Genomic DNA, 27,160 nt, shown 5'->3' on the forward strand with positions numbered 1-27,160 from the left:
ACATTTTTAACACCTTTAATGCAAACCAACAGGACAAAATAATAAAAAGTTGTTTACAAACATGTAGCTAAAACACAATCGGGATTAAAAAAATAGAACATAATTTACATCAACAAAACATGGAATGGTGAGTTAAAGATGTGATGCACATGTCAAATGAACCTTGATCCAATTAAATAGTGATGTAGTGCTGTCGCAGTTTGGCCACAAGGAATTCATGAGTTAAATTATGTCTTGTGATTATCCCAACAATCTGAAGCGGAAGGAAGATCACAAAAATCAAGAAGTCAGTGCAAACGAGGCGAAGCCCGAATACAGTGATCAGTAACAACAAGCCATTACAACAACTTACCTCTCCTACAGCGTTGACCACAGGTAAATGTCGTAGGCCCATTGTTCTGAACAGGTTAAATACCTGCGAGATGCGAGTGTTTGGTGACACTGTATAAGGACACGGGTTCATATAAGGTGTGACATCCTGTAAGCATGGGGGAACATTTCATGCTTAGTTAAATCGAAAACACACTTTAATATTTCAACTCGTGACGATATTGTTCGGCTGAATGGGCTATACCACAATCATGCGAGGACTGAGCTGGGTCAGGTCCAAATCGTGGATATCAGGAAAACGTGGATAATCTTCAGTCATTTCTGCATATGTCAATCGGGGTTGTGTGGCACTCTAACAGGACAAGACATTTCATTGAAAGAAAAAAGAAAAACGGCATTATCTTGGTTGAGATAAATAAGTGATTGCAGGAGTTCAGAATGACTTTCAGATTTAACTTGGAGAAGAAAACACCAAATGCTGTCACGGCCAATCACAGAAATCATGGCTACATTTCATATCAATCCCTTTGTACAAGTTTCACTCACCGGTTGGTTCTCAGCATAACATATGCCTCTCGTGAGCAGATTGACCAGCTGAGAGCGCAGAATGAGGCCGTGGAAAGTGAGAGGCCTAAAACGCTCCTCCATTGTCCACTCCTCACTGGGGGACTGGTCTGGGCACAGGTTGGGGTAGGGCATATGCCTGAACATGACACAACAAATATGATCAGGATAATTATCGGGCTTCTGTGAAGTTTGCTGGTGAGCTGATCATTTGAATCAAATGTGCTGGAGGAGGGAGAAATCTAAAACTGGCTGGATAAGGGACCAACACGGCTTTAGGGAGAAGACATACTTTGTATATCTGACAGCCATCCGCATGGCAGTGTAAGGAAATACCACGCTTTCTTACGATGGAAGCCAGGGGCAACAAATGAAAAGAGCAGGGGCCCCAGAATTAAACCCTGTGGAACGCCATACGAAAGAGAAAAAGATTGGGACTCAGAGCACCCAACCTGCCGGTCAAATCGGATCTAAACCACTTCAGATCGCTATCACCATTGCTCACCCGATGCAGCAAACGAGCCAACAGAATATTGTGGTCCCAAAGGTTATAGTGCATTTTAGATTAATCCTGAATTTTCCCTGTAAAGCCCAATATCCGCAAGTGTTTGTGAGTAGTGATGTACATTTTTATCCGGTAAAGGTAAGGTAGTTACTGTGGCGCCCTACCTCCTCTCCAACATCTGCTGCAGGAGGTCCTCTCCTTCCTCCGCTGGCTCTACAGTGGCTTGCTGCTCATCACAAACGTTCCTCAGTTCGCTGGAGGGGTATGACTTCATGGATTGGCAGCGTCGTCTCTGCTCACTCGCGCGTGATACAACGCTGGATTTCTACATGGCGGACATTAATGATTGTCCATGATAGTGAAAATTAGATGTTGTAATCAGAGCTGCTATGAAGAGTAATTGACATATTTCTTTAAATCTTTTGTTTGTACATATGTTTACTTGTTGTAAATGTAAAATTTTAGAATAAATCTTAGTAAACTACTTTTCTGCTCTTTGCTGTAGCTTTAGTTGTAAATGCCGTTAGGTGTTGTGCTTTGGGTAGTGTGAAGCACATTGAGTTGCCTCGTGTAGGAAATATGCTAAATAAATAAAAGTGCCTTGACAAAATAAAATAAAATAAAATAAAATAAAAATAAGAATGTTAAGTAAATGAAATGTTGGCTCACATAACCGGGCAAAAGCAATGGCTTGTAAATATTAGCCTTAAATCAGAATTGGGCACTTGCCGAAATGGAACAGGAAGTACCTTGAAGTGGATGTTGTTGCTGACTAGGATGTTTCCCTTCATGAAGTCCTGCTCGTTCGGGCGATTTTCGGTGACCACTGGGAAGGCGTGGTAAATGGTGGTGCGCAGGATGCTGACAAGAGATTGGACTCGGGTGTGGGGGTACACGTACGTGAGGTTGGGCTCCATTATGTCGCTAGCGGTCAGCCTGAGTTGGATGAGGGAAAAGAAACAAGTACTCAGGATACGCATTTATGGTTTTTAGCATTTACACTCAATTCACTTTTACTGATTTGTACCGTGATACTTTATTGTTGAATTTTGAGACGTTGACTGAATAGTTAATTTACTGCAAGTGATTGATTTTTCTAACTGGTTTATGTCAGATTAATTTCTAGCTATATGCTGTTAATATATTTTAATTATATTACCATTTAATGTTATTGTTGGGTCAAAATAATTGTTATTGTTTTTGATAAAAGGCCTTGCAATTAACATTCTACAATCAAGTCACTCAAATTCTGTCCACAGGCACTTACAAATGTCAGGTTCGTAATTCACGTGTAGGCACTCAGAAAGGAATAATACAAAATTAAACTTTCAACTTTTAACTGTCAAACGCAGTATAGTGTTTTGTAAAAATGTGATAAAATTCCCATTGTGCACAAATTGACATTGCAGATCCAAATCCAACTGGCATAGTCCGCGATGGGCCACAATGTATCAGACTGGATAAATTCAAATGTATTGGATGGCAACCAACTCAGAGCAGCCACGATAGGCTTCAGCATGCCCGCAACTCTCCTGAGGATAAGCGGCTCGGATAATGGATGGGTAGATATCTATATGTACTGTAAACCTACATAGTTAATAGAATAAAAACATGCCGCTCAGTCTTGTTTGCAAAACACTAGAGTTGCAGAAACATTGTGCCGCTCGGCCACATTGGTCTGCACAGGAATCTCTTAGTTGAACACATCTTACTTGTCCAGCTCAACCTCAGTCTCCCACTCCAGAAGAGGTACCCCTCTCAGTTGGATGTGAATGTCATAGATGCCCTTGTTGAACAAATCCCCTGTCCATTTTGCAACCTGGTGAAAGACGAGGAGAGGAATGACTTAGATTGCAAGTAATGTAAAGGGTATCAGGATATTTTTACAATTAGTGACTATTCCAGTACATTACATAAAAAGCATACCATTAGGGTAATCATAATCGGGAGACCATATGTGATTTCATTCGTGGATTCAATGAGGATGACAGTAAGGCTGATGGTCATCCTAACAACACCTCCGAGAAACGCAGCAGCTCCAATGAGAGCAAAGGTCCCGGCGTAGATGTCCATTCCCAGTTTCCTGCCACAGTAGAAACACGGTGAGAATCACTACCACGGTCGTCATTGGAATGAGACTGGCAGCAAGCAAAAAAAAACCATACAGGTACATAAACTAATACTTCACACTTACACTTTAAGGATGTTTGCAACCAAACGTCCAAACGCAGCTCCACACAGCAGTGAGGGGACGAAGAGACCGCTGGGTACCGACACACCATAGGTCCAACAGGCCAACAGGAAGTAAAGGAGGAAGAACACCGACAGAGTCACAGGGCTGAAAGTACCTGAGTGGTCAGACACAAAGAAAAGAATATCACATTAACATGATATCAGGTTATCCGACCGTAAACAAAAAATCTTCCGACAAAACAATGCAATTTCGATGGGATTAGACCCAACATACCAACGATGACGAGATGGCTAGATTTTAGGGAAAAAAATTAAATACTGAAACATCAAACCGTTTGGACCTCAATAAATAATGGTCATAGCCTTCCTTATTATATGACATGATAAAGAGTTATACTATTAGCCCTACAATTCTTCTACAACACAACATAACCTTAGTTCGACTAAAATCTTGCGCGAAAATGTTTGCTTGCTTAAATATGTCAAAACTATGAAAGATGCGTCTTGTCCCGTCCAATCAAAGATACATTTTGTCGATGTGCGGCTTTTGGTTGCCCGGTCATCATTAGAGCATTTCAAGGCTTCAAATCTTCAGCGGCACTTAAGATCCCTCCATGCAAACGTCAAGAAGTGATTTCTAAAGGGGACTGAACTTTAAGGGTCCGGCAGAAAATGAAAATGATTATGTTCATGCTCCCATCTCACCATCCTGGTGGAATAGCTGGTGGATGGCAGCCTCCTGCGGGTTGAAGAATAATGTGGCCATATCATTGTACGTCTTGTTGGAGCAGAAGTACTGGCGGATGGTTGAGTTGACATCCTCACCGACAGAAAGCTGAAAGAAAAATCCCAAATCAGTTCAAATGAGAAGAAAACTTGTGGTCGCACTGCAACTTGACGGCAATTAATAGCTGGAGGAAAGAGCAGATGCTTACTGTGGTGTTATGAGCTGTAGGAGAGTACAAGTCCCTGCATTCACCCAACAACATGGACGCGGCAAAAACCACCACTGTCGTCACCATGGCAACGAGTAGGCTCTCTAAAACCCTACGCGGACAAAGATGAACCACTGTGACAACAAGCCATCATTATAAAATATGGCGTCCCCTGATGACAGGTGTTACCTGATAAACTTGGCCTTCGGGTGGATGTGTCTCATGCGATACTTGCCGAGGTTCTTGTTCATCCAGTTGAAGAGCGCCCCCAGGAGCCCACCCACTATACCCATCAAAACAAAGAAGGCCAGGTCTACAGCAGTCCACAAGTGGCAGTTTTTGTCTCCATCCGAACACTAACGAGTAAGACAATGGATAAGCTTAAGTCTGGTAGATTGTTTTTTTTCTCATTAAAAGGTGCGTTACTACAGTGATGACGTGCCCATTTGACTTCATTTGAACATCGTGCCATATTTCATGTCAACTGTAATTTCTCGTTAATTCGCCGAGAGAAATTACATGTGGGATCTTTAAGAGATGTCCATTTTTACCTTAAACTCTCCAAAGTTGAGCAGGCCCGGCAGCTGGAAGGAGCCCCACTTGTTGAAATTGATCCCCGAACGGAAAAAGTTGAGGGTGAATGTAGCAGACATTGAGCAAAAGAGCTGGAACGCAAGATTTTACGACTAGGGTTTACGCGTGTATTTTTTTTTCATTTCTCGCAATACATTTCAACAGCACTGATAAAGGCATCAATCATTTTGGGGGTGGGGGGGATACAAGTGACAGGCCATTTACCATTGGCGGGACCTACCACTTTCCAAGTGAGGGCCTGGTTCCAGAAAGAGGACCCCTCCTCCAAGCTGAAGAGGGTCCCACCAATGGGAGCACCAAAGGCAGCAGCTACTCCGGCAGCAGCACCGGCAGACACAAAGTCTCGCTTGTCCCTTAAGGACAAAACAACAGGTCAGTGACAGCAGTATAGGGAAAGTCAACCAAAAAAAGTTCTTGACAAAAATCTTTTCTATGCAGGCCCACATGGCATTCTGATTAATATTCTGTCTGTGGAATTAGTTAAACAGTGAAATTCACCCACTTTTAGCCATCTCCATTTTGTCGCTTCTGTCAACTGAACATGACATCCCATTTGTTCAGGGCTCAGGTAACGACCAATCAAGACTCAGATTCAGAAAACATGTGAGCCGTGATTGGTCATTAACTGAGCCACTGTGATGTCATTTTCAGTCGACAGAAGTGACAAAATGGCCGCCCCCTGAGATGGCTAAAAAAAGCATGGATTTTGCTGCTTAACTCATATTTCACAAACACAATATCATTCTAAATGTCAAGTTCAGACTAGTGAAGTTGCACAGAACATTTTATAGCAAATACGTTTTTGGGTTGACTTCCCCTTTCAGAAACTAAAAAAACGAACAGTGCTAGATTGAAGATTGCGCACTGTGATCGTACCTGTCACTCCGGAAGAAGGGAAAATTGAATTGGATTCTCTTAAAAGTGATGCTCTGAAACTGTGAAGCACAACACATCTGATAACAACACTCAAACCATAATAACAGTGACAGGTGGAAGCAACCACATCACATCACCTGATGCAGGAAAATGACAATATTCAAGTGCGTCAAACTAATTTTCAAAGCGTGCTACGTCGTCGTCGTTTACCTTAGATGTACTGTATACAGTATGTCATGTGAGATGATACATTTCCTTGTTCCTTACAGGGGTGAATATCTACAAGGAATTTTTTGGACTCCTTTCCGAATGGTGAATGCTGCTATTGGGATGTGTGGCTACTGTACATTATTTACCTGTGGAAGGCCCGCTCCCACAATGGCTCCACTGTGGATCATTGGCCCTTCTTTCCCCACAAAAAGACCTGAATGGACGCAAAAACATTCAAATGGAAACTTCACGTTAATTATGGGGAGACAATTTCAACATAATAATACTAAACGGGATACTAAATTGCATTAATTGTGAAATGATACATATGCAATTCTACCAAGGAAAAAAAAAATGATAAAAAGCCTTTTGAGGGGGGGGATACAATGTTAAAACTGAAAGTGATTGTTGGTCTTACCAGAAGGATTTTTAACTGAGGCAAGTCACAATAATTAATCATTGCACAAATATTTACCTCCAAATAAATTAAAGATGTTCAAGTGGGATTTTTGTGACATTTCCTAGCATCTTGCTGTTGCATTTACAAGAACAGGATATCCATCTATCCACTTTCTATACCGCTTATACTGTTCAGGGTCCCAGACAAGACTAGTGAAGTCAGATGAGTGACACGACAGAAGTAGCGGTATCTTAAAAAAAAAAGAAAAAAAAAAAAAAGAAAAAAAAATTAAACTGAATCAACTTTAAGGGAGAAGGAATTTGTGGAAAGTACCGCTAGTGTGACATGTGACAGCCGTCTCTAATATGGCATCTCGTTAAAGTGGCATGGCAAAAGCTTTTTTTGTTTTTTTTTTTTTAATGAAGAAAAATAACCCCATGCCTGATTCAATTTTGCAATAACATCTTACAAAAGTACTTGGAAAAAAAAGTGTCTTATTTCTTTTGGTCTGTTTTATCCCACAAGAGTTGGTAGCAGTTAAGACGGAAGGACATATGAGGAGTTAGAAACATCACTGTTGGTCAGTTTTGAAATTTGATTTTGACATTTCAGCACAACAATATTTGTACTTTTCATCATACTTTACCTCCAGCTACACTAAACAGAACTCCAACAGCCTTACAGAGAAACGTTTGTAGCCGGACGATCCCAGGGATCTTCACTCCGTTCAAGTAACTTTTAATTTCAGGAATTCCGGAGCCTGCAGCTAAGGGCTGGAAAAGACCAGAAAAGCATGTTAGGTTGTGAGGCTTCAAATGCACAAGCGCTTACTTTTCAGTGACTGTAAAATAAACGAGTGGCCAAAATATCAAATAAAATAAACAAAAAAAAAAACGAAAAAAAAAATAATCAGTTATTCTGTATTTTTTCTCACCAGGTTTCACTTTTTAACCTGAATTTGACTTCCACACAAACCACAAAACAGGAAAGATTAAAGCACGGGAAAACTATGTTTCAAAAGTATGCATTCTCACCTCGATGAGGACGAGAACACTGGCAATAAAGATGAAGGTCATGTTGAAAGCCAGGAGCTCCAGCAGAGACAGAGGAAGGCAGCCTTTCTCACTGCACTCCTCTACAGCTGAAGGCTTCAAACTAAGGTAGAAAAACTTCCACGCTGTGAGTCGCAGGATGTGTCTCATGCACTACTATTAACTGTCCTGGCAGGGAGAATGAATTTTGGTGATGCTATTTTTTTATAACAACTTGAACATGTAACATTTAGACAGATTACCAAAAACCAAATAGAAATTACAACCTAGACTAAAAATAGGTATCACGTGGTACATTATAAGTAAAACAATCAAAACACTTCGTACAATGGTAGACGTTCTAAAGGATACAGTAACCAACCAAAGAGAATTTGAGTTTGGTGAAAAAGCGTACAAAGTAATCCACAAACAGACCCAGCTAAAAGAAAAGAGAGGAAGGAAACATTTGAGAATAATCAGATTGCAGACGCATGTTGAAATGCAAAAAAAAAAAAAAAGAGGAGGGGACGCCAAAGTCCATACCAATCCAACAGATGCTCCAATGGCAAAGACCATCACCCATCGCAGTGCTTCATATTTTTTAGCTTTCTGTTGGAAAGGAAATAAAAACACTAATACAGAAAGTCAAGGCTGCTTAATTTAGATTGTGTATGTCATACATGATGTAATGTGCTGACAAAACAAAATTTAAAGGCAAAATAATCTAAGAATATTAAGCATCATTTTTTCATCCTGGATTTAACTTGCATTTACACTTGGGGGAACTTAAGTTATTTGAGCATCTTATTCCAATTGCTTGCAGCAAAGCAGTTAAACGCTGCCTCACCATGTTTGCTCTGAACTCTGGGCTCCACTAATTGACCCGAGTTTATTCTACGCTGTGACAAAACCTCACTTGCCTTGTTGTCCATCCCCTCCAAAATCTCCACATAGGGTTCACTGATGCATCGGTCGTAATCCAGGCTCTAATCAATAAAAAGGGTTTACTCTCAAACAGGTGATGACATAAAAACACAAACTGCACCTCGAACTCACTGATGGTTTCCATTATTTTACCTCATAGTCCTTCCTTGGCAGAATCTCATCTTCTTCATCTCGAATTTCTCCAAGAATTGTCTGTCACAACAGCAAAAATAAACTTTTAACGAGTTTACATGATTAAATGACAATGTTGGGGCTTTCTGTGCATTAAGGTGCATGGTAACAGGTACTATGGCGACTATTAAAAATGAATACGAGTAAGTAAGATGAGTAAATTATCCATTTAAGATGCACGTTAACTAAACAACATTCACACAAAAGCATCAACGTGACTGCCTGCATTTTCAGCATGCACAAATTGATGGTGCACAACGAACATGTTCTTCGTGATGAGTGCAATATTAGTGAGCTAATTTTTTTAGGACAGTATTGCAACTTGGCAAAATTGTTGCGCAGAAAAATCATGCCGTTCGTTTAGTCTAATTACATGCAAATAAGTTACATTCGATGATAACATCAAATTGGATTGGAGAAGTGAGGAGCTGCAGCGAAACAGACGCCTCAAAGCAGAGTTTTGACTCAATGCAAACCATATAAATCGAATACAGAAATTCTAGCATACACCTGACCTGCACTGCTAAACAATTGCAACATCCTACCAGTTCCTCTGGCGTACGCGCCTCCTCTTCACTACAACCACTGCAGCCGAAACAGCTCCCACAACACGCCATCTTCGTTGTTGTGTCATGCTGCATTTAATGCCTAGAGGAAAATCCTCAATTATTTGCAAAGACCTGTGTTTCAGAGGCCACACCGTGTCCGTGTATGGCAATAAACAGATATGAAAGTAGCTTGTATTGAAATGAAAAGATAATTTTTTTTCACGTCATTAAAAACGGATTAAGGTGTGGAATTAAACACAGCATAAAACGTGCTAATTTCTACTTTTCCTATTACCCGTGAACAATCATCCAGTATCACGTGGGTTTAAGCATAGAAAACGCCCGGTCTCTCAGAACATGATGGCATATTTAAATTAAAGTTAAACACATAAATGCGTCGTTAAATGATTGCGATAAAATTATATCAATAACAGCTCCCAAATTAATTAAATGAAAATCATTATGAAGACATCACTTTATTGTGTAATAATTAACCATGTTTTGAAGTCTATTGTTAGCACAGTAGGCTAAAGATATTTTATTTAAATATCTATGCGAATTTGACCTTCGCGCTTTTATTTTGTTTGTTTTTAAAAGTATGTATATGTTTTTATTTTAGTGATTTAGTTACTATAGTTACAAGATATTTACTATTTGTATGTGTGTATAATCTCAGTCATTACAAATTTATGGAGGGTAATTTGAATGTTGGATACGAAGTTAGCACCTTTAATGTTCCTTTAGGGCATGAGAACAATTTTATTTCTGTTTGATTGTGAATTAAAGTTTTTGCACTTTAAAGTGTACAGTTGAATATATGGAAACTTGACCTCATCTACACTTTTGACTTCCCATCATAACTGTCCGACTTTACTAGGGGAACGTGAATTCAGCATGTTTTCGTTGCGCCTACAGCGCCACCTGGTGGCCATCTACATGGATTGGAATTCCTCCGTGTCTCCACGCTGTGGCTTCCATTGCCCTCCCACTAATATCGTGGGAATTCTGGAACACTGGCAACACAAAGCGGGGCGACTGGGGGGAAAAATGTGAGAACAAACTACTTTGACCTAACTTTCGTTTTCATAATCTGCTGGATTTAGCCTGTGGCTGCTAGCGCATATGTTTTTTTAATGTTCATACGAACGAAGCCACAGCCGTCCTCGGTGTCAGGTTGCTAGCTGTGCTCCACCCAGAGCTGCTAACACATTCAAATAAACTGTAATTACGTCTCTCGGTGCAATTACGACAATGGTGCACGCGTTCATGCGTTACGAAGAAGCTAGTGTACGTGGATGAGCGGAGTTTGGCGTTGTTACACTTTCTTTCAAATGATCTATGTCTTACGTTTGTCATGTTGCACAGCAATGTTTGCTTTTTAGTTCCTTTGTTGTAGTTTGAGATTCGTAAAACGCAAGTTGGGAAGGTGGTAAATACTGTGGAGATACCCGTTTTACGACATAGTTTCTACCCACGTTTGTACGTACGTCGAAACAGCGCACTGTTGTTATTTATGACTATATGTACAAAAAATGCTTATAAGGGTATAAATGAAAAACGATCAAAGGTGGAAAAAGTTTTTGCACGCTTTTACTAATAGAAATACAAATAACGACAAAAGTAGAAATACTGGTTCAACTCACGTGTGTGAAGGTCAACGTAGTCCATGTCAAGTAAAACATCTTTTGATAACGTCAAACAACAAAAACTGACTTACAAGGAAACAGTACTTTCCCTCTTTTATCAATTTACATAGTGCTCATATGAGGGGTGGGTTTGTTGATAATCTATCCATCAAGAGCTGTTTTCGAGCAGTAGGCTGGGCACACTCTACATTTTACCTTTGAGATTACACTGGGATTTTTTTAAAACTCCGGAAACTGTTGTTTTTTACGTGGTGTGAGACAAGGCATTCACCTCAAATTATGATCTGGACCCACATCAATTAATTATTTCAAATAAGGCAGTGGATGAGGAATATCTTGCATCTCTGAATCGGTTGGTCATTGTCATTTATGATCCCTGGTTCATGTTCCTCCTTGCCGGCACTTTTCCGCCTTATAAGATCCCAAGTTTTCAGTTAATCAAGATCCCAACGACAGTTGATTTTACTTTGCTTCATTGTCATTTCTGGAGAGCTATTATGAAGAGGAAGTATGTAATAGAATGTACATACATATTTAAATACATTTTCAAGTGTAGGGAGTAAAAGTGAAAAGTAGTCAGCAAAATAATTAGACGGGTAGAAAACAAAAGTTAAAAATAAGCTTGTACTTCGTTACTTCCCTCCACTGAAAAAAATCAAATGAAAAACACTCGTCAAATTCTTTGTGCACTGGAACACAACCATCACGTGTAATGTTCTGTACTATAGTAATTCTGTGCTGTATGTTTGTGTTTCTGAAGAGCAATTTCCCGTCATGGTGAACCATGTTCAGCGAGCCGATGGCAGCTGGCAGTCATGTAAGAGTGACTCCAGTGGGGCGGGCACCAGTGGCGGGGAGAGCTCCAAGGAGAGCTCTCGGTGTTCCACGCCGGTGCTGGACGCCGATCGTTCGGACAGACTACGGGACAAGATGAGGAGGAGGATTGAGTCCGGCGACCGCTGGTTCTCTCTCGAATTCTTTCCCCCTCGGACGGCGCCAGGCGCAGTCAATCTCATCTCGAGGTATGTGTGTCAGCTCCCTGTTCTGTATTTATATTTTCTAATCATAACAAAGCACTTTTCATACGGAGAAAGTGTTGAGAGTCAGCAGTCACCATGATGCAAAATTCGTTGAGTTTAAGAACGCGGCATTTTAGCATTAAAAAAAATATAATATTTAAAGTTTGAATTTGAACTTCCTTTTATTTGGCCCCAGATTGACAACTGTCACATTGCTGATTGCCTTTTGAGAACTCAACCAGAAAGTTGTATCGCAAAAAAAAAAAAAATTATAATAATATTCTGGATGTTTCTCTTCACCAACACACTTGATTCAAATGACCAGGACCATAATCATGCTCCTACAGAGCATGCCGACGATCTGATCAATTGAATGAAATTCTAATTCACGGGGATCGTATTGAAGCATGTGATTGTGTCTCCAGATTTGACCGTATGGGTTCCGGAGGGCCACTCTTCATCGACATTACATGGCATCCCGCCGGAGATCCGGGTTCAGACAAGGAAACGTCGTCCATGATGATTGCCAGCACGGCAGTCAACTACTGTGGCCTGGAGAGCATCCTCCACCTAACATGCTGCAACCAGACCAAAGACAAGATCACTGCCTACCTGGCCAAAGCGAAGCACCTTGGCCTGAAAAACATCATGGCCCTAAGAGGAGGTAGCCAATTTTGCTATGTGGCTTTGTAGGAATTTGCATTTTTATCTGGTATCATTTGACAGTCCACAAACTGAGCACGTGAGTTGTCGTATTTTGTTTTAAATACCCCCACTAATATAATATCCACAGACCCGGTTGGTGCTGACTGGGAGGAAGAAGAAGGTTGTTTCAACTTTGCTATCGACCTTGTTAAACACATCCGAACAGAGTTTGACGACTACTTTGACATATGTGTCGCTGGTATGGACTCAGCTTATAAAAGAGTTATAAACCGTTGAGCTTAATTCCCACTGGTCATTGATTACAATATGTGTGTGCCGCAGGTTATCCCACTGGCCACCCTGAAGCAGAAAGCTATGAGGAAGATCTGCGACACCTGAAGGAGAAGGTGGATGCTGGAGCCAACTTTGTAATCACGCAGCTCTTCTTTAGGGCGGAAACGTACCTTAAGTTTCTTGATGACTGTCGGGCAGTTGGGATCACGTGTCCCATTCTTCCTGGGATCTTCCCCATTCAGGTAACACTTAAAATACTGGCGGTGCTCACTTAGTATGAGACGTTAGAATTAAAAGCCACAATTCGGGGGGTTGCAACCTTCCTACTTAATAGTCAATTTATACGAAGTAAAAAGACAGACAGCGGGTGGGAAAATCGGCTTTAACAGCCAGTCCAAAGGGGCTACAATTGGAGTAACTTGCAAGTCAATTCATATTAACTTGTTTTCTACCATTGACGGCTAAACACGTCAAAGATCAATTTTTTTTATTTTCTCGGCTAGTTGTGAATGAGTTAATCATATCATCACTTGACTGGAGTTGTATTGTGTGTGTTTACAGGGCTACCAGTCTCTGCGTCAGCTTGTCAAGTTGTCAAAACTGGAGGTGCCAGAGGAAATTATGGAAGTGATTGAGCCCATCAAAGACAATGACGCAGCCATTCGTAACTATGGAATCCAACAAGCGGTGGAGATGTGCAAAGTGTTGCTGCAAAGTGGCAAGGTGCCCGGTCTACACTTCTACACTCTAAATCGAGAAGTCGCCACCATGGAAGTTCTCCGGCAGCTCGGCCTGTGGATAGAGGATCCAAGGTGAGGGATCCTTGTGGCTGCCGAATATTCGGAACAAAAATAGAAATGTAGCACATTTTGTTTTGCTCAGATTTTTTAAAAGATGAACGTAAAGATCTTAGATATTTTATTGACACAAAAGGCCTAAAGATGTGTTAGTGCACACTTCTTCTTTGTCCGGTTATGGCATGTCAAGGTTTTTTTAGGCTGCCCACAAAGCCCACTTTCAAATCAACCAATCAATAAAACTTTATTTAGGAGGTGACTTCACATTTATTATAATGTGCTGATTTATCACACGGCACAATGTAAATTTTGAGGGAATGTGCAATTGGCATATCTTTCGGCTCATTGCTGCGCCATTCATCCACAAACATCACTTCATGTTGCAGCATTAAATGCACAGCCCTTTTTTGCACGGATCCGTAAACATATCAGGCGCATAAAGTGGGACCAATTTGGTCACACATGCGACCTAATTCCTCAACTGTGCGACAAATAGCCAGCCATTTGAAAAAATGTCTGTGCGACTCTGAAAGCCTCCATTTGGTTCAACACACACACGCGCACACACACACACATTAGGTCATCATTTTCTAAACCAATCAAAGATAATGAAGAGTGGGGACCCTTCTGATTGGCTGTCATCTAAATATTCATGTGATGTGTGTGTGTGTGGCCGGCATACTCGCCCATTGAGCATGTTTGGGATGCATGTGATGATGTTTTCCACTTCCACTGAAGAGGAGTGGATAAATTAGGCCGGTATCAGCCCGATACCGATACCTAGTTTCGTGACTCATCCATTTCTACTGATCTGCATCATCATATGCATCGTCAGATTATCTGGGCAAATGAGAAGGGGTCACTAACACATATCGAAACAGATTTATGAACAATATTTGAGAAAATTAGGCCTTGTGTGCATAGAAAGGTTCTTAGATCTTCATTCATTGGTGCAAAAACAAAAGTGTTGCCTTTGTGTTTTTGTTGCGTGCATTGTGTCAAAAGCTCCTCAATGGGAACTACTTCCCTTTGCGTGGCCTCCACTGCCCTGTTGCCCTATGAAGAGTTTGTTCTTTCTGTCAGACGGCCTCTTCCCTGGGCGGTGAGTGCACATCCTAAGCGAAAGGTCGAGGACGTGCGACCCATTTTCTGGGCATCCAGGCCCAAGAGCTACATCTACAGAACTCAGGATTGGGATGAGTTCCCAAATGGCAGATGGTAAGATATTTGACACTTTCATTTTAAGTAGGAAGTATGAATGTAGTTTATTATTGGTTGCTTTCTATGTCAGATAAAAGAGATGAAAGATCATGTTGTTGTTTCCTACTAGGGGTAACTCCTCATCCCCGGCTTTTGGTGAGTTAAATGATTACTACTTGTTCTACTTGAAGAGCAAGTCATCTAAAGATGCCCTGCTGGAGATGTGGGGAGAGGAGCTGAAGAATGAAGCGAGCGTCTATGAGGTCTTCACCTGCTACATCACCGCTCAGCCAAATCGCAACGGACACAAGGTAGATCCCTTTACAGAACGTCTGTGTGTAGTTACCGGAACAAGGGCAGTGGTACCACGAGTGTTTAGCGACGCTGAAGCTTGTGTAAAGTCTTGCGGGGGATTGGAGTAATTAACTCTTGAGTGCTAACCAGTTTAAGTGTGCTCTGACTGATGTTTCGAGGCTCACAGAATATTGTGTTATTTATTTATTTATTTTACAATGTAAAGACAGAAACTACCAAATGAAAGATTAGAGTGTCATCTTTCATCACAAAAAAAATGTTTTACCTTAAAACATTTTTAGTAATCAGCTGTAAAACATTGGTTGGTTTCACTCAAATCACCTGTTTTGGACCAAAAAAAAACAAAAAAACGTACAAAACAACCTTTTCGTTAAAACATATTTTGTGTACATCAGTGACTTTGATGCTAATAATTTTTGCTTTAGTGACACCTCAAATATCTGCACGGTACTTTTCTTCTATAAACCACCAACAACAATGAAAATGTGCTTTTGACGGCAAAATAATGTATTTATAATGAATTATCAGAGTAACAATTCTACATTTGAAAAACTTTACAAAGTATTTTCACACTATATAATCTCTGTTATTTTTTCTCTCCTTTGTGGTATCCTTTGTTGTAGACTTAACGTGACAAAAAATTTGATCTATCATAAGATACTTGTAACGGTAATATTTCCAAAGGTCTGCCATGTTTTTCGAGGTTACACATTGTGACACAAGGTGAGCTCATCCAAAACAGTTCCAATGCTGCCACCTGGTGGCCACAGTTTAAAAAAATAAAAAAATAAATTACTTGCCAGAGTTGTCCAAGACTTTTCTTTTCCCATTCCCATGAAAGAAAAAAAACATAGTTGACATTGTCGGGGCTCCTCGTTCGGATTCCCGTTGACAGCATTTCAAGTCAAGCACGCTCAAAGAGTTGAAGTGCTGCAGTGCCCTCAACTTTCGTCTTGTTTATTGAACGGGACAAACAGTCAAACACACTGACACAAGATATATGACAGGAATCTTGATCGTGTAAATATGCTTCAAGAATGAAGCGGGCCATACTTTATGAAGGCCAACGCCGGCCACACAAATCAAGTGCTAAGAATTCGTCTTTGTCAGGTGATGTGCTTGCCATGGAACGATGAGCCTCTGGCCCAGGAAACCAACCTACTAAAGGATGAACTGGAGAAAGTGAACAGACGAGGTGTGCTCACCATCAACTCTCAGCCCAACATCAACGGCAAATCCTCCACAGACCCAATAGTGGGCTGGGGCCCTCCCGGAGGCTACGTCTTCCAGAAAGTACGACCACTTTGTGTTAGCTGAAATTTCAAAGCCTCTTCAATTGAAATGGTGTTGCTTACGTTCGTCATGTTATTGCTTCAATCATTTCTTCCAACAGGCTTATCTGGAGTTCTTTACCTCCAGCGAAAATGTGTCTGCTCTCCTTGAAGTACTGAAGAAGTATGAACCCCGTGTCAACTACCACATTGTTAATGTGCATGTAAGTTTGAACAAGAAGCCGTGCTTTTCCTGAGTTGTCTGAAATAATGCGTAACCATATATTGTGCACAAAGGGCCGTAACCTGACCAACGCGCCTGACATGCAACCTAATGCTGTCACATGGGGAATATTCCCTGGCAGGGAGATTGTTCAGCCCACCATCGTGGACCCGGTCAGCTTTATGTTCTGGAAGGTAAGAAAACGCATCCGGCAGATATTTGTGATTTGCACTGATGCATTATGTTGCGTAAAACAAGCTTGTCGGGTTTTTTCCCTCAGGATGAGGCTTTTGCTTTGTGGATCGAGCAGTGGGCCAAACTCTACGAGGACGAATCACCTTCTCGGATGATCATCAAATATATTCATGACAACTATTTCCTGGTGAATCTGGTGGACAATGACTTCCCACTGGACAACTGCCTGTGGCAGGTGATCGATGACATGTTTGAACAGCTGGATGCTTCTCCACAGTCACCATCCCATGAAGAGTCATCATAATCTGGTGATGTTTTTTAAAAAAAAATATTTTAACAAAAGGACAAAAAAAAAAGCACCCCTAAACTATTTTTGGAACGCTGCTATTAGAAAGAAAATGTTTACTTCACAATATATTTTGTCAGTATTTGATTTATTTTGTACTTTTAGGAATTTAGCCAGAACGGCGGAATAGAAACATAATCCTCATTTTCAGTTACTGTATATATTTTTTTCCATTTCTTCCGTACATGTTACGCCGACTGTTTGTTTTTTTAGGTATTGTTTTTTTTAGTTTCTATTGACTGAGCTCAGCTTTTTAGCTGCACATTTGAAATCATTGTCAACTGCATTTTTAATGTTAATACCAAGGTTTGCTATTATGGATAAACAGCCACTCCATATTAAATTTAGAAAACATTCATCCAAGTATTAGTAATTTTGTGAATCTGTATCTATGCACTTTACAAAAGCAGAAAAAGCACAGAGAAGTTGGGGAATGTTAATCTGCAGCATTAACTTGTGTGTGTGTTTATTTTCATTGGACTGTAATAGGACAATGCATTTGTGTGATGGGTGTAACACCAGTCCGTCTACCTTTTAGCACCAAAACTGAACAGAAACATTGGACTCTACCCAGTTTGACAGGCTGTGAATGGACTAAAAGTCAAAGTAGTATCTTTGGCCTAACAACAGATGAATTGGGATTAAAATATGTACATTGGGTAGGAAGGAAATCGGAGCGCAGCTTTCAAAGGTCAGGGTCGTCCCCTCTGAGTGTGTTGAACTCTTCAGAGGCTGAGTATTTGTCAGCACCGCGACCAGTTGAGAGTCGAAAGCCTGCAGAAATCTCATCAAAGGTACGTCCTTTGGTTTCGGGCACCTTGAAATAGGTGAAGACGAAGAAGCCCAGCAAGAGGATGGTGAAGATGATGAAGACGTAGGGGCCACAGAGTTGCTAAAGAGAGACAAACACAAATGTTCAAGTTGTAGCAGCACAGAAAAAAGTTTGACTTTTTTCAAAAGTACTTCAGTTTAATCAAAAGAGGTCCACAAACAAGCACTGCAGCCTAGCTACTTTATTCTAAAGATTTGCAGCGGATAGAATTGGAGTTGAAAAATTAAAAACAATCACGCCTGCACAAAAGCTCAAATGGTTTAATAAACTGACCTTAATCATATTTTCTTAGTGACACAAACTTCTCTCTTACTATTATATTGTATTTTCTGATAACTCTTATTGCTCCTGATTACTGTATGTCAGAGAAATATCCCTATTAAATTTGAAAGACTATTTTCTCCAAAATAACTGAGTAATCTCAGTTGCATTTAGATTATGTGTCTATTTGACAGTTTTTTTATTAAGAAAAAAACAACAACCACCTTACCTCAACATATGGAAAGCTCATGCCAATGACAAAATTGGCAGACCAGTTAGAGAAGCCAGCAACTGCGATAGCAGCGGGCCTTGGCCCCTGACTGAAGAGCTCTGCCACGATGAACCATGGGATGGGGCCTGGGCCAATTTCAAAAAAGGCTACAAAGCTTAGGATGGCCACGATGCTCACATAGGACATCCAGCTGTATTGATCCTGTGGGATGCAAGAACTTTCAGTAGGAATACCACAGTTGTTACAATGACTTTTTAACGTTTTATTTTAAATGTCAGAATTAACAAGCAGCGGATCAGAAAGTAAAAACTGCCACTTCAACATTAATATAAATTAACGGTATTATTTCATATACTTACCAACAAAGCCATCGCGAGAGTTAGAGCAACAGCAGAAATTGCCATTCCCATCAAACCAGTTAGGTGGAGGGGCCTTCGGCCCATACGCTCCACCACAAACAACTGCACAAAAACAGAGCATCAGCAGAGAATGATGAACTTAAGCGATAACATTTTCACAATTTTTTTTTTTAGTACTTACAGAAACGACTGTGAAGGCTGTGTTTACAACTCCTGCTCCGATGGTTGCATAGACAGGCTGGGACACACCTGCTTTTGCAAAGATGCTGGTAGAATAGTAGAACACCTAAAAGGAAAGAACAAGAAGCCAACTAAGACTTGGGTCAATAAGTGGAGCCCAGCCATGTCTTTGCTTGTGTGAAGCACATTGAATTGTCTTGCAATTGACACGCAAACTCCACTCCGAATGTGATCCCACGACCTCTGTGAGGCCATTGTGCGAACCAGACGTCCACCGTGCCACATACACATATATATATATAAATATATATATATATATATAGAGAGAGAGAGAGACTTGCTAAAGGAAAAGTGTGTGGAGTTCAAATTACAGATGCAAAGGCAACAATGACTAATGAACAGTTTTTTTGTTTTTTTTTTGCTGACGCATAGCGAGATAACAAACCTGAATAACAAAAGTGTAATGGAGCCCAAATTAAATTTATGTCCTGTCGCAAGTCAGCATCTGTTTTTTTCCCTTGTTTTACCATGTTCACCATGTAAGTCAATTATCATTTATTAAAAAAAAAAAAAAACGCACTTGACGTGTCAGCTATGTTCTTAAAACTTTATGACCATGGGTGCTACTTCATTTACATGCTGTGATATTGCAAGCAGTATTGTTGGTGATCACCGTGTTTTTTTTCTCGGAAAGATTGCAAAAAAAAACCAACAAAAAAAAACCAATTGATTATTTTTCTTTAACCATTATATCACACTGGCACAGGGGACAAGTGATGCAGTATTCAACCTGATCCAGTTGATACAGCTGCACCTTCAGGGTTGGCCTTGCACATAAAGTCAAATTGTCCACATCGGGCTGGGACGGGGCCATGCGTTCTGTACATTGGGCCTCCAGTGGTGACAGCCTGTACTCAACTTAAACCACCACCACTATCACGTCATGATTTATAGAAACCATCACTACTACGCAAAACCACAATATAGCATGATGGCCCTCGCTTGTTGAGATTGGCATAGCAGGGGCTGAAATCTGATTGGACCAAAAGAAAAATGTCAACTCTAACATCCACTCACGTGTACTCGAAGCAGTGCTGCCAAGAGAGATGCCAGAAAATAGAGAAAGCAAACTGTTGGGAAGTCATTAAATAATCTTATATCAAATAAATATTGGAATTTAAGTTCTAAATGTCGGTCAGAGCTTTTGAGAGTGTTTAGGCCGTGTTGGCTGTGACCGCCCACCATTGGTCGTTTGGTCTTGCTGGAGGTCTGCGCTTCACTGACTAGTACTATTCCGGTTGTTGACACTGCTACTGCATATCAGGTTTCCTTCAGGATTATTAATGCATCACAAAACGGAACTATAGTCTTAATTTAGCAGAATGGCATGCACTAATGTACAGTATTTGTATCCCGCCACTTTTAATACTATTTATCATGTTCAGAGTTACAGGGATGCTAAAGTCAATCTCAGCAGACTTGATGCTTGATGTTCTGCATACATGGCGGTGAAGAGAACGTAAGAGTCGCCGGCCAACTTACAGCGTTGATCCCAGACAGCTGCTGTGAGAGCTGCAGCATCACTGCAACGAGGACGGGCTGCCGATAGACGGGAGAGCGCAAGAGCTCCAATATGGTCACTTTTTTCTCCGCCATCATCTGCCGGCTCTCTTCCTTCATCTCCGTCATGTCCTCGCTCACGTTGTCGGTGCCACGCAACTTCACTAACACTGCAAAATGAGTGTGAAATAAATTAACTCAATTTGATTTATAGAGCACTTTAAAACAAGCATGGCTGCGTATAAAGTGCTGAACATAAAGTACAAATGAAGACATATTAAGACACAAAAAAAAACATCTTAAAATGAAAAATACAAGTGCTGCTGTTAGAGAGGAGCCTTAAGATTATGCAGCGACCCAAAGGGGGAAAAAAGAAGCTGAATTTAACAACATCAATTTGCCAGTCCAATATAAAATGACTCTCCAACTTAAAACCCAAATTCGTGAATGTTGGCTTTAGTTAAGACGCCAGAGGTCCCAAGTCAACCGGGTGAGATGTGCAATACCACTCGGGTCAAAAACCATAACTTGTATTTTTCGAGAATTCAGGAAGTATAGTGCCTCCAAAAGTGGCCTGAAGGACAAAGCGACCCTTTTGCTTAACAGGACATACATCTGACTGTCATCTACAGAGCAGTGAAAGGAAATTCCATGATTTCTTAAGAAGGAACCCCGGGGCAGCAAATACAATGAAAACAGCAAGGGCTCCAAAACAGAACCCTGCGGTACACCGTACAATAGTGGGCAAAATACTGCATGTGATATCAATTTATCCATTTTCCACAGTGCTTGCCCTCGTCAACATGATGAGAAGGAGCCTGTCACATCTAACGTTGAGCAAGAGGTGGAGTACACCCTGGACTAATTGCTAGCTGATCTCAGGTCACATATAGACAAACATTCACAGCCTCTTTTGCACCAATAGATAGTTGTTTTTTTTTTGTGTGTAATATTTTTTTATGTCTGCTTTTTTTCCCTACTAATATGTGTAACTGTGAATATTGGATTGCCAACATATTCAGTTTTGTATTCAAATTTCATCACTTTTTAACGCATGATAGCCCCCGTGTACCATCCGGCCAATAAAATGGTATTGCATGATTACATTTTGGGAGGACTATTTTGGAGAGTGTCTCACCGTTGTTGGCTTTGCTCTCTTCATTGCAGTTGATGAGGAGGTATCTTGGGCTCTCTGGGCAGAGGGGCAGCAGGACAGACTGCACAACGGCAGGCAGAAGAGTGAACCCTAACAACAATGGCCAGAGGGAATCGTTCCCCATGATGGATTCAATCCCCAAAATCTGCACAAAATATAAGGGACATTGTTACATCCATCAATATTGTATAACAGATATCCCATCTTAAAGCCAATAAATTTGAATTATGATGACGCATCTTATTTGCTGATGAGCGAATCCCAGGAGGAGCACATTGCTCAAGTCCATTACACTGGTCAAGACATTTTTAGAAGAAGTAATTTACCTGCGCCAAAAGGATGCCAATGACAACGCCCAACTGATGCAGAGTGCCCATTGCCCCGCGGAGAGACGTAGGAGAGATTTCCTCCACGTATATGGTCACAAAGCCAGTGGACAGGCCAGAATACAGGCCTACTACGAAGCGCCCAATGATGAGTAGTTCCCATGAAGCAGCCAGCTTGGAGAAGCCCATGAGCAAAGCAGCAATAAGGGCAAGCACGTTGGCCATAAGCATGGAGTTCCTCCTTCAGGAAAATACAGTTTGTTTTATTCCATTTCATCCTTATTGATCATAAATGATTCATTGTTAACGGGCAATGGACTCCTACCTCCCGAAGCGGTTCACAAAGAGGCCAACCGAGAAGGAACCGAACATTCCACCCACAGAGAAGATGGCCACTGAGAGGGACCACAGAGCTGTTAGTGTGCTCTGAGAGATGGGCTCGGAAAACCTGCTGCTCCATGTCTCATTGTAGAAATTTTCAATGATCTGAACCACAACAGAGCCGAAAAAAGAAAACAAAACTTATTTTTAACTTGTTTTATGTGACCTTAGCTTGCTGTGGGTCATCATGGGAATACTGTATCTGGGAATGTACATGATAATACGGTCACCTGGTTGGTTTGCGTAATTCTGAAAATATGACTGTGAGTGTGGCTGGATTAAAAGGTTTAATGGGCCGCATGTGGCCCCCGGGCCGTAGTTTGCCCACACCTGCTCTACACACTTGAATTCCTCAATGTCAGAGAGAACTTCACTCCCAAACTGAAAGATGCAATCCACATTTTTTTTTATTGAAGATGATCCAAAATATTTTTTGTACTGAGTGTCATCTTGGCTGCTTCACATGCCTTTGTGAACCATCCCCACAAATTCTGAAGGTCACAGTTCAGTGGATCTGTCATTACATAATCATGTGAAAATAGCTCTCCTGTTGGTGTGACTTCAATATGCCAGACTGTAGTTTGTCCAAATGTTCTCATCACACCTGCACCAAATGTTTGCATCTGCCAGATTTGTCCAGAAACATCATCCAACGTGCTACAGGGTTGATCCTAATGCACTTATTTATGCTTGGGCATGACCATTCCATCCAAATTAAAACACCTTCAAGTTGATGTTGGAGTCTTTCATCATGCCACCAAAAACTACAACAACACCTGGACTCACCATAAAATGTGACAATATAGAGTCTTCGGAATGTACCTAGTAGTCGGCCAATGCAGGCACAGCGAGAACTGCAAACGTGACACAGGCTGGCGCCCAGATTCAAACCCCCAACCTCAGAACTGTGAGGCCGATATGCGAAGCACTCCCCACCGTGCCGCAATGAGCAAAACATTCACCCCTGTAATCCTTTAATATGCCATCATAGCACTGTATAATCCCATTAACCTGCTCCATGTCACTCCAAATTTGAGTTGAACCTTCTCGGGAACCCACATTAGCACGCAAAACGAGAACGTCAAACTGCTGAAGATTGGGAGCTTGTTAATGATTTGTATGGAGCCAGATAGCTGTCAAAATACAAAGTTAGTAAATATAAAAAAAACAAGGTTACAGGACAAAATATTTGTACATTTCTCTCCTACATTTATCCAAGTGGGGTCGGATTTAGAAGGACCACGTTTGCATCTCACATGACTGTGATACTCACATTTTGAGGAGCATTAATGACGCCGGTGTTGTAGCCAAACTGGAGGGAGCCAATCACCGCTGTGCCCACAGCCATCATTAGCTGGGGTGTCACCTGTCGTTTAAAACAAGGTTAGGAAAATAAAAAATATCAGTAACAAGTCAATATTCATTATCAGCAGGTAACAACTGAAAAAAAGTAAACAAACAAAAATCTATTTGGACATTAAGCATGTTTAATGGTGAAAATGGCGACTGTATCATAAATGGGAAGTGACTAACTTTCTGTTAGCGCTTTTATTTGAAACCTATTCACACCTCTTCCGGTGCTCTACATAGCAGACTGACACAAACTTTACGAGTGCACGAAGGCTTTACAAGTCACGAACTGCTAAACACTTTTTTTCGCCATGCTGCTGAATAATCGCAGAATAAAATGACAGCCAACACAAGACCTGTAAGAAATGCTTTTACGAAGGTACAGTCATATTGTCCAGCTCTTATTAACAAAATTAGAGGCGTATCAATCAAACAACATGCTTAATATTGTGGTAGTTTGATTAGTTTAATTGTTGCTGTGGCTGGCTGGTGTGTACTGCATATAAAAGGAAACTAAATTCCTGGCCACTTGCCATTGCCCTTGTAATTGCAAGTTGGAAGGATCACTGTCTCGTCCGACTGCATTTAATTTAAGGCGATAAGCTTTTTACGATAGAGTCAATGCATCCTTGTTGGAAAGTCGCGTCAATGGCAGTTTACATCTAGTCTTATTCATTTTCATTCAATCAGCCATTTTCTATCGTGCTTTTCTTGGGAGCTGGCAAAAGTAACTTACACGCTGTATGAGTACCACTACTACTGGGCGTCGTAGTAGAACGAGAAGAAGTACAGATACGTGTGTAAAAAAGACCCCTGTTCTTAAATCATGGTAAAAGTAGACTGAAATGTAATTACGGTAAGTTAAATATTAACAAGTTAAATATTAAGTGATTTTTATATTGCATACAATACTTGGCTTTGACAACGTGATACAACGAGACCAAAAAATAGTTGACCATTTTTATTACTGACATTGAGATAGCAAAAAAATAATGTTATGTAATAAGCATTCAAAACAACATCCTTAGCTTTGTTAACGTTGTAAATTGGGTAATAAAATTTGCTAAGTTATCCAATGAAAGCAATTTGAAAAACACACCTAATTTGGATGTGTATGTGTATTTTTATTTTTTTTTTCAGATTAGACTGAGAATTTAACTCCAGAAGCTGGAGGTTTTTAGGCTGGCACAAGACACAGTACATTCGGCATGAATCATTTTTGTAGCCGACAACATCCAGTAGTTATCCGAATGCCATGTATGGCGAATATCTTGCGTCTCCAAATCTGTTGCGCTGTCATTAATACTTGCTAGTTCACATTCATCCATGTTACTGCTGTTCCAGTTTTTTACATCAGGATTTCAATCCACCGAGATCTCAAACATGCGGATTCTGACAAAGTAGGGAAAAGAAAGCAGCTGTTTTCAAATATATGTTGTAAAAGTACAAGGTCAGAAAAATGAATACTTTCTCTTGACAGACATCATGCAAAATCAACACAATTCATGAATCAACATTAACAACAAATCCCTGAAGGAGGGAAGAAAAACAAACGTAAAATTGTGAACTCTACGGTATGACTGAGATCGCACCGGGACCAAATCCAGCGTAATCTCGACACTTGGCGGGAACTGCAATGCTATTGAACAATCTCATTAGTGGATGTACACTCAGTCGACACCAAAGAATAGAAGTCAACAACAACAAAAAATATACTCTAACGTTATCATATTGTGTAATTATTATTTATTTATTTATTTTTGTTATTATATGAACTTTTCAAAGCCTGTTATTAAACATAATTATGACATTTGTTCATTACTTGTACCTAATCTTCGGTGATTGTTTTCCATCAAAAATATAATTTCATTATTTACACATTCGGCGAATCATTCACACTTCTTTCATGCACCTCTTACCTCTCCAAAGCACTCCATGTTGACTTTATACACACTTGATTGAAAAAAAAAAAAAGTAATTACTTGTGATCCGTTAGGTATCTATGATAACATATTTAAAAAACAAACAACACATCATGGTGATCTACGTGACAAGACGCAGCTCAAAAAAGATGCACGCAAATCTTTCTGCAGTCCATCTCCCAGAATTCCACAGTGCTGCACTGCACTGAGCAGCTTAATGACATCAGCCCTAAGTGGATCTGGCTAGATCACTCTGCTGATTGGCCAAGAGGGGAAAAACAAGACAACACATGATCACGACACAATGCTAAGCTGATGAGAGCTAATTTAGATCATTTGTTTTGAATGTTTTTCCATAAATGTTACACTCCATACAAACAGAATAAGATTGTCTAGTGACACACAAATTGCTCATTGTGCATTTTTTAATCGATTATTGTTTTGAGTTTTTTTCCTTGAAGGCTACATTTTCTTAGACTGTGAATGTGTTCTGTGGTGAAAAACTGGCACATTTGATTTGTGTACAAGGTATTTGGAAATGTTCTGCAGGACGTTTTCTTTGACATGCCCCCGGCATACCAATTTGGTGCTTTGAATTAAACAAAATTTTATGCCTGATAAAAGCATGTCTAAGTTGTGGTGCAGGTGCCCACATCACAGCGGTGATCTGTGATCGCCCTGGCTAACTTTACATGATACGCAAATGGAACAAAAATGAAAACAGAAACGAGAGGATCCGCGTCCATTGGCTGTGTTCACACCCACAACAGCGCAAATGCCTGCTTTTAACTGCGCTCTTCTACAAACAATTCCAAAGAATGTACGCGCCTACCATGCTTTACGCTAGATTTGCGCTGAGCACAAAAATAGGGGCATCATTCCTGATTACTGAAAAACTCTCTCACACACTTTTGAAAAATCCTTTACTCACGCTCTACTGAAGCACTACGATAAGCTACTTACATGGGCAGACTGAGGTCAACTACTGTCCATCAAGAGCCGTTCACATGAAAGCTTTTTTTTTTTAACAGAAATGACTTCCGTTCAAACCGAAATTAATTAGAATAAAAAAATCGAATTATTTTAGTTGTGTGCAAGAGAGCAATTCACAGCAACAACAGTGACTCCAACTTTGTCTCCTTTTGACTGCTGTTTGTTGTTTTTCCTGGGCAGCACTGCCTTGGAGTTATCTCTGTATTTTCATTGAAAACAGCTGCCTGCTGCATGGGCACAAAGTGTGACACGTGAAGGAAAATCCCGGGACGCTGCACACCTGCTGCAGGTCACACACACTCGAGCCAGACAGAGAAGAAATCAGGTGGAGTCCTCTTGAAACTTCTGACGTGGT

At 40.6% G+C, this 27,160-nt stretch overlaps 3 protein-coding genes across 3 annotated transcripts; 1 reads left to right on the forward strand and 2 right to left on the reverse strand.

Annotated features, from left to right (window-relative positions):
* On the reverse strand, positions 1-10,964 carry clcn6 (Cl-/H+ antiporter 6). The gene is made up of 24 exons (XM_088291087.1): positions 10,946-10,964; positions 9,300-9,402; positions 8,716-8,775; positions 8,559-8,624; positions 8,182-8,247; positions 8,011-8,077; positions 7,642-7,748; positions 7,254-7,380; positions 6,354-6,421; positions 5,998-6,056; positions 5,342-5,474; positions 5,079-5,192; positions 4,717-4,883; positions 4,528-4,639; positions 4,298-4,427; positions 3,594-3,747; positions 3,326-3,482; positions 3,112-3,218; positions 2,149-2,335; positions 1,564-1,724; positions 877-1,033; positions 575-682; positions 353-478; positions 1-253 (listed from the first exon to the last, which is right to left on the reverse strand). The coding sequence occupies exons 2-24, from the start codon at positions 9,393-9,395 to the stop codon at positions 173-175; spliced, it is 2,610 nt and encodes an 869-aa protein (XP_088147213.1). The 5' UTR covers positions 9,396-9,402; positions 10,946-10,964; the 3' UTR covers positions 1-172.
* On the forward strand, positions 10,217-18,780 carry mthfr (methylenetetrahydrofolate reductase (NAD(P)H)). Its single transcript, XM_088291088.1, has 12 exons — positions 10,217-10,351; positions 11,709-11,970; positions 12,393-12,631; positions 12,761-12,871; positions 12,955-13,148; positions 13,468-13,718; positions 14,787-14,921; positions 15,034-15,214; positions 16,329-16,511; positions 16,612-16,713; positions 16,787-16,906; positions 16,993-18,780. Exons 2-12 carry the CDS (start codon positions 11,723-11,725, stop codon positions 17,209-17,211), a joined length of 1,983 nt encoding a protein of 660 aa, XP_088147214.1. The 5' UTR covers positions 10,217-10,351; positions 11,709-11,722; the 3' UTR covers positions 17,212-18,780.
* On the reverse strand, positions 17,528-26,007 carry LOC148339874 (solute carrier family 2, facilitated glucose transporter member 1-like). The gene is made up of 10 exons (XM_088291089.1): positions 25,810-26,007; positions 23,814-23,906; positions 22,485-22,645; positions 22,160-22,400; positions 21,816-21,978; positions 20,660-20,847; positions 19,119-19,223; positions 18,938-19,039; positions 18,576-18,779; positions 17,528-18,145 (listed from the first exon to the last, which is right to left on the reverse strand). The coding sequence occupies exons 1-10, from the start codon at positions 25,825-25,827 to the stop codon at positions 17,939-17,941; spliced, it is 1,482 nt and encodes a 493-aa protein (XP_088147215.1). The 5' UTR covers positions 25,828-26,007; the 3' UTR covers positions 17,528-17,938.
* Between the last annotated feature and the right edge of the window lie 1,153 nt (positions 26,008-27,160).

This window comes from Idiotropiscis lumnitzeri, chromosome 3 (assembly GCF_059441095.1).
Source record: "Idiotropiscis lumnitzeri isolate Australia: NSW breed Sydney's pygmy pipehorse chromosome 3, RoL_Ilum_1.0, whole genome shotgun sequence".
NCBI lineage: Eukaryota > Metazoa > Chordata > Actinopteri > Syngnathiformes > Syngnathidae > Idiotropiscis > Idiotropiscis lumnitzeri.

Bases quoted from the DNA above. Each gene is read 5' to 3' on its own strand.
- LOC148339874 (XM_088291089.1), bottom strand. The intron at 22,646-23,813 runs GTGAGTATCACA...GTTGTGGTTCAG, and splicing joins TCATTAATGCTCCTCAAAAT to ATCATTGAAAATTTCTACAA. The intron at 20,848-21,815 runs GTGAGACACTCT...CTCATTTTGCAG, and splicing joins AGAGAGCAAAGCCAACAACG to TGTTAGTGAAGTTGCGTGGC.
- mthfr (XM_088291088.1), top strand. From the start codon at position 11,723: ATGGTGAACCATGTTCAGCGAGCCGATGGCAGCTGGCAGTCATGTAAG. The intron at 12,632-12,760 runs GTAGCCAATTTT...TAATATCCACAG, and splicing joins CATCATGGCCCTAAGAGGAG to ACCCGGTTGGTGCTGACTGG. The intron at 16,512-16,611 runs GTACGACCACTT...TTCTTCCAACAG, and splicing joins GAGGCTACGTCTTCCAGAAA to GCTTATCTGGAGTTCTTTAC.
- clcn6 (XM_088291087.1), bottom strand. From the start codon at position 9,395: ATGCAGCATGACACAACAACGAAGATGGCGTGTTGTGGGAGCTGTTTC. The intron at 1,725-2,148 runs GTACTTCCTGTT...TCCGCCATGTAG, and splicing joins GCAACAACATCCACTTCAAG to AAATCCAGCGTTGTATCACG. The intron at 479-574 runs GTATAGCCCATT...CCATGCTTACAG, and splicing joins TCAGTCCTCGCATGATTGTG to GATGTCACACCTTATATGAA.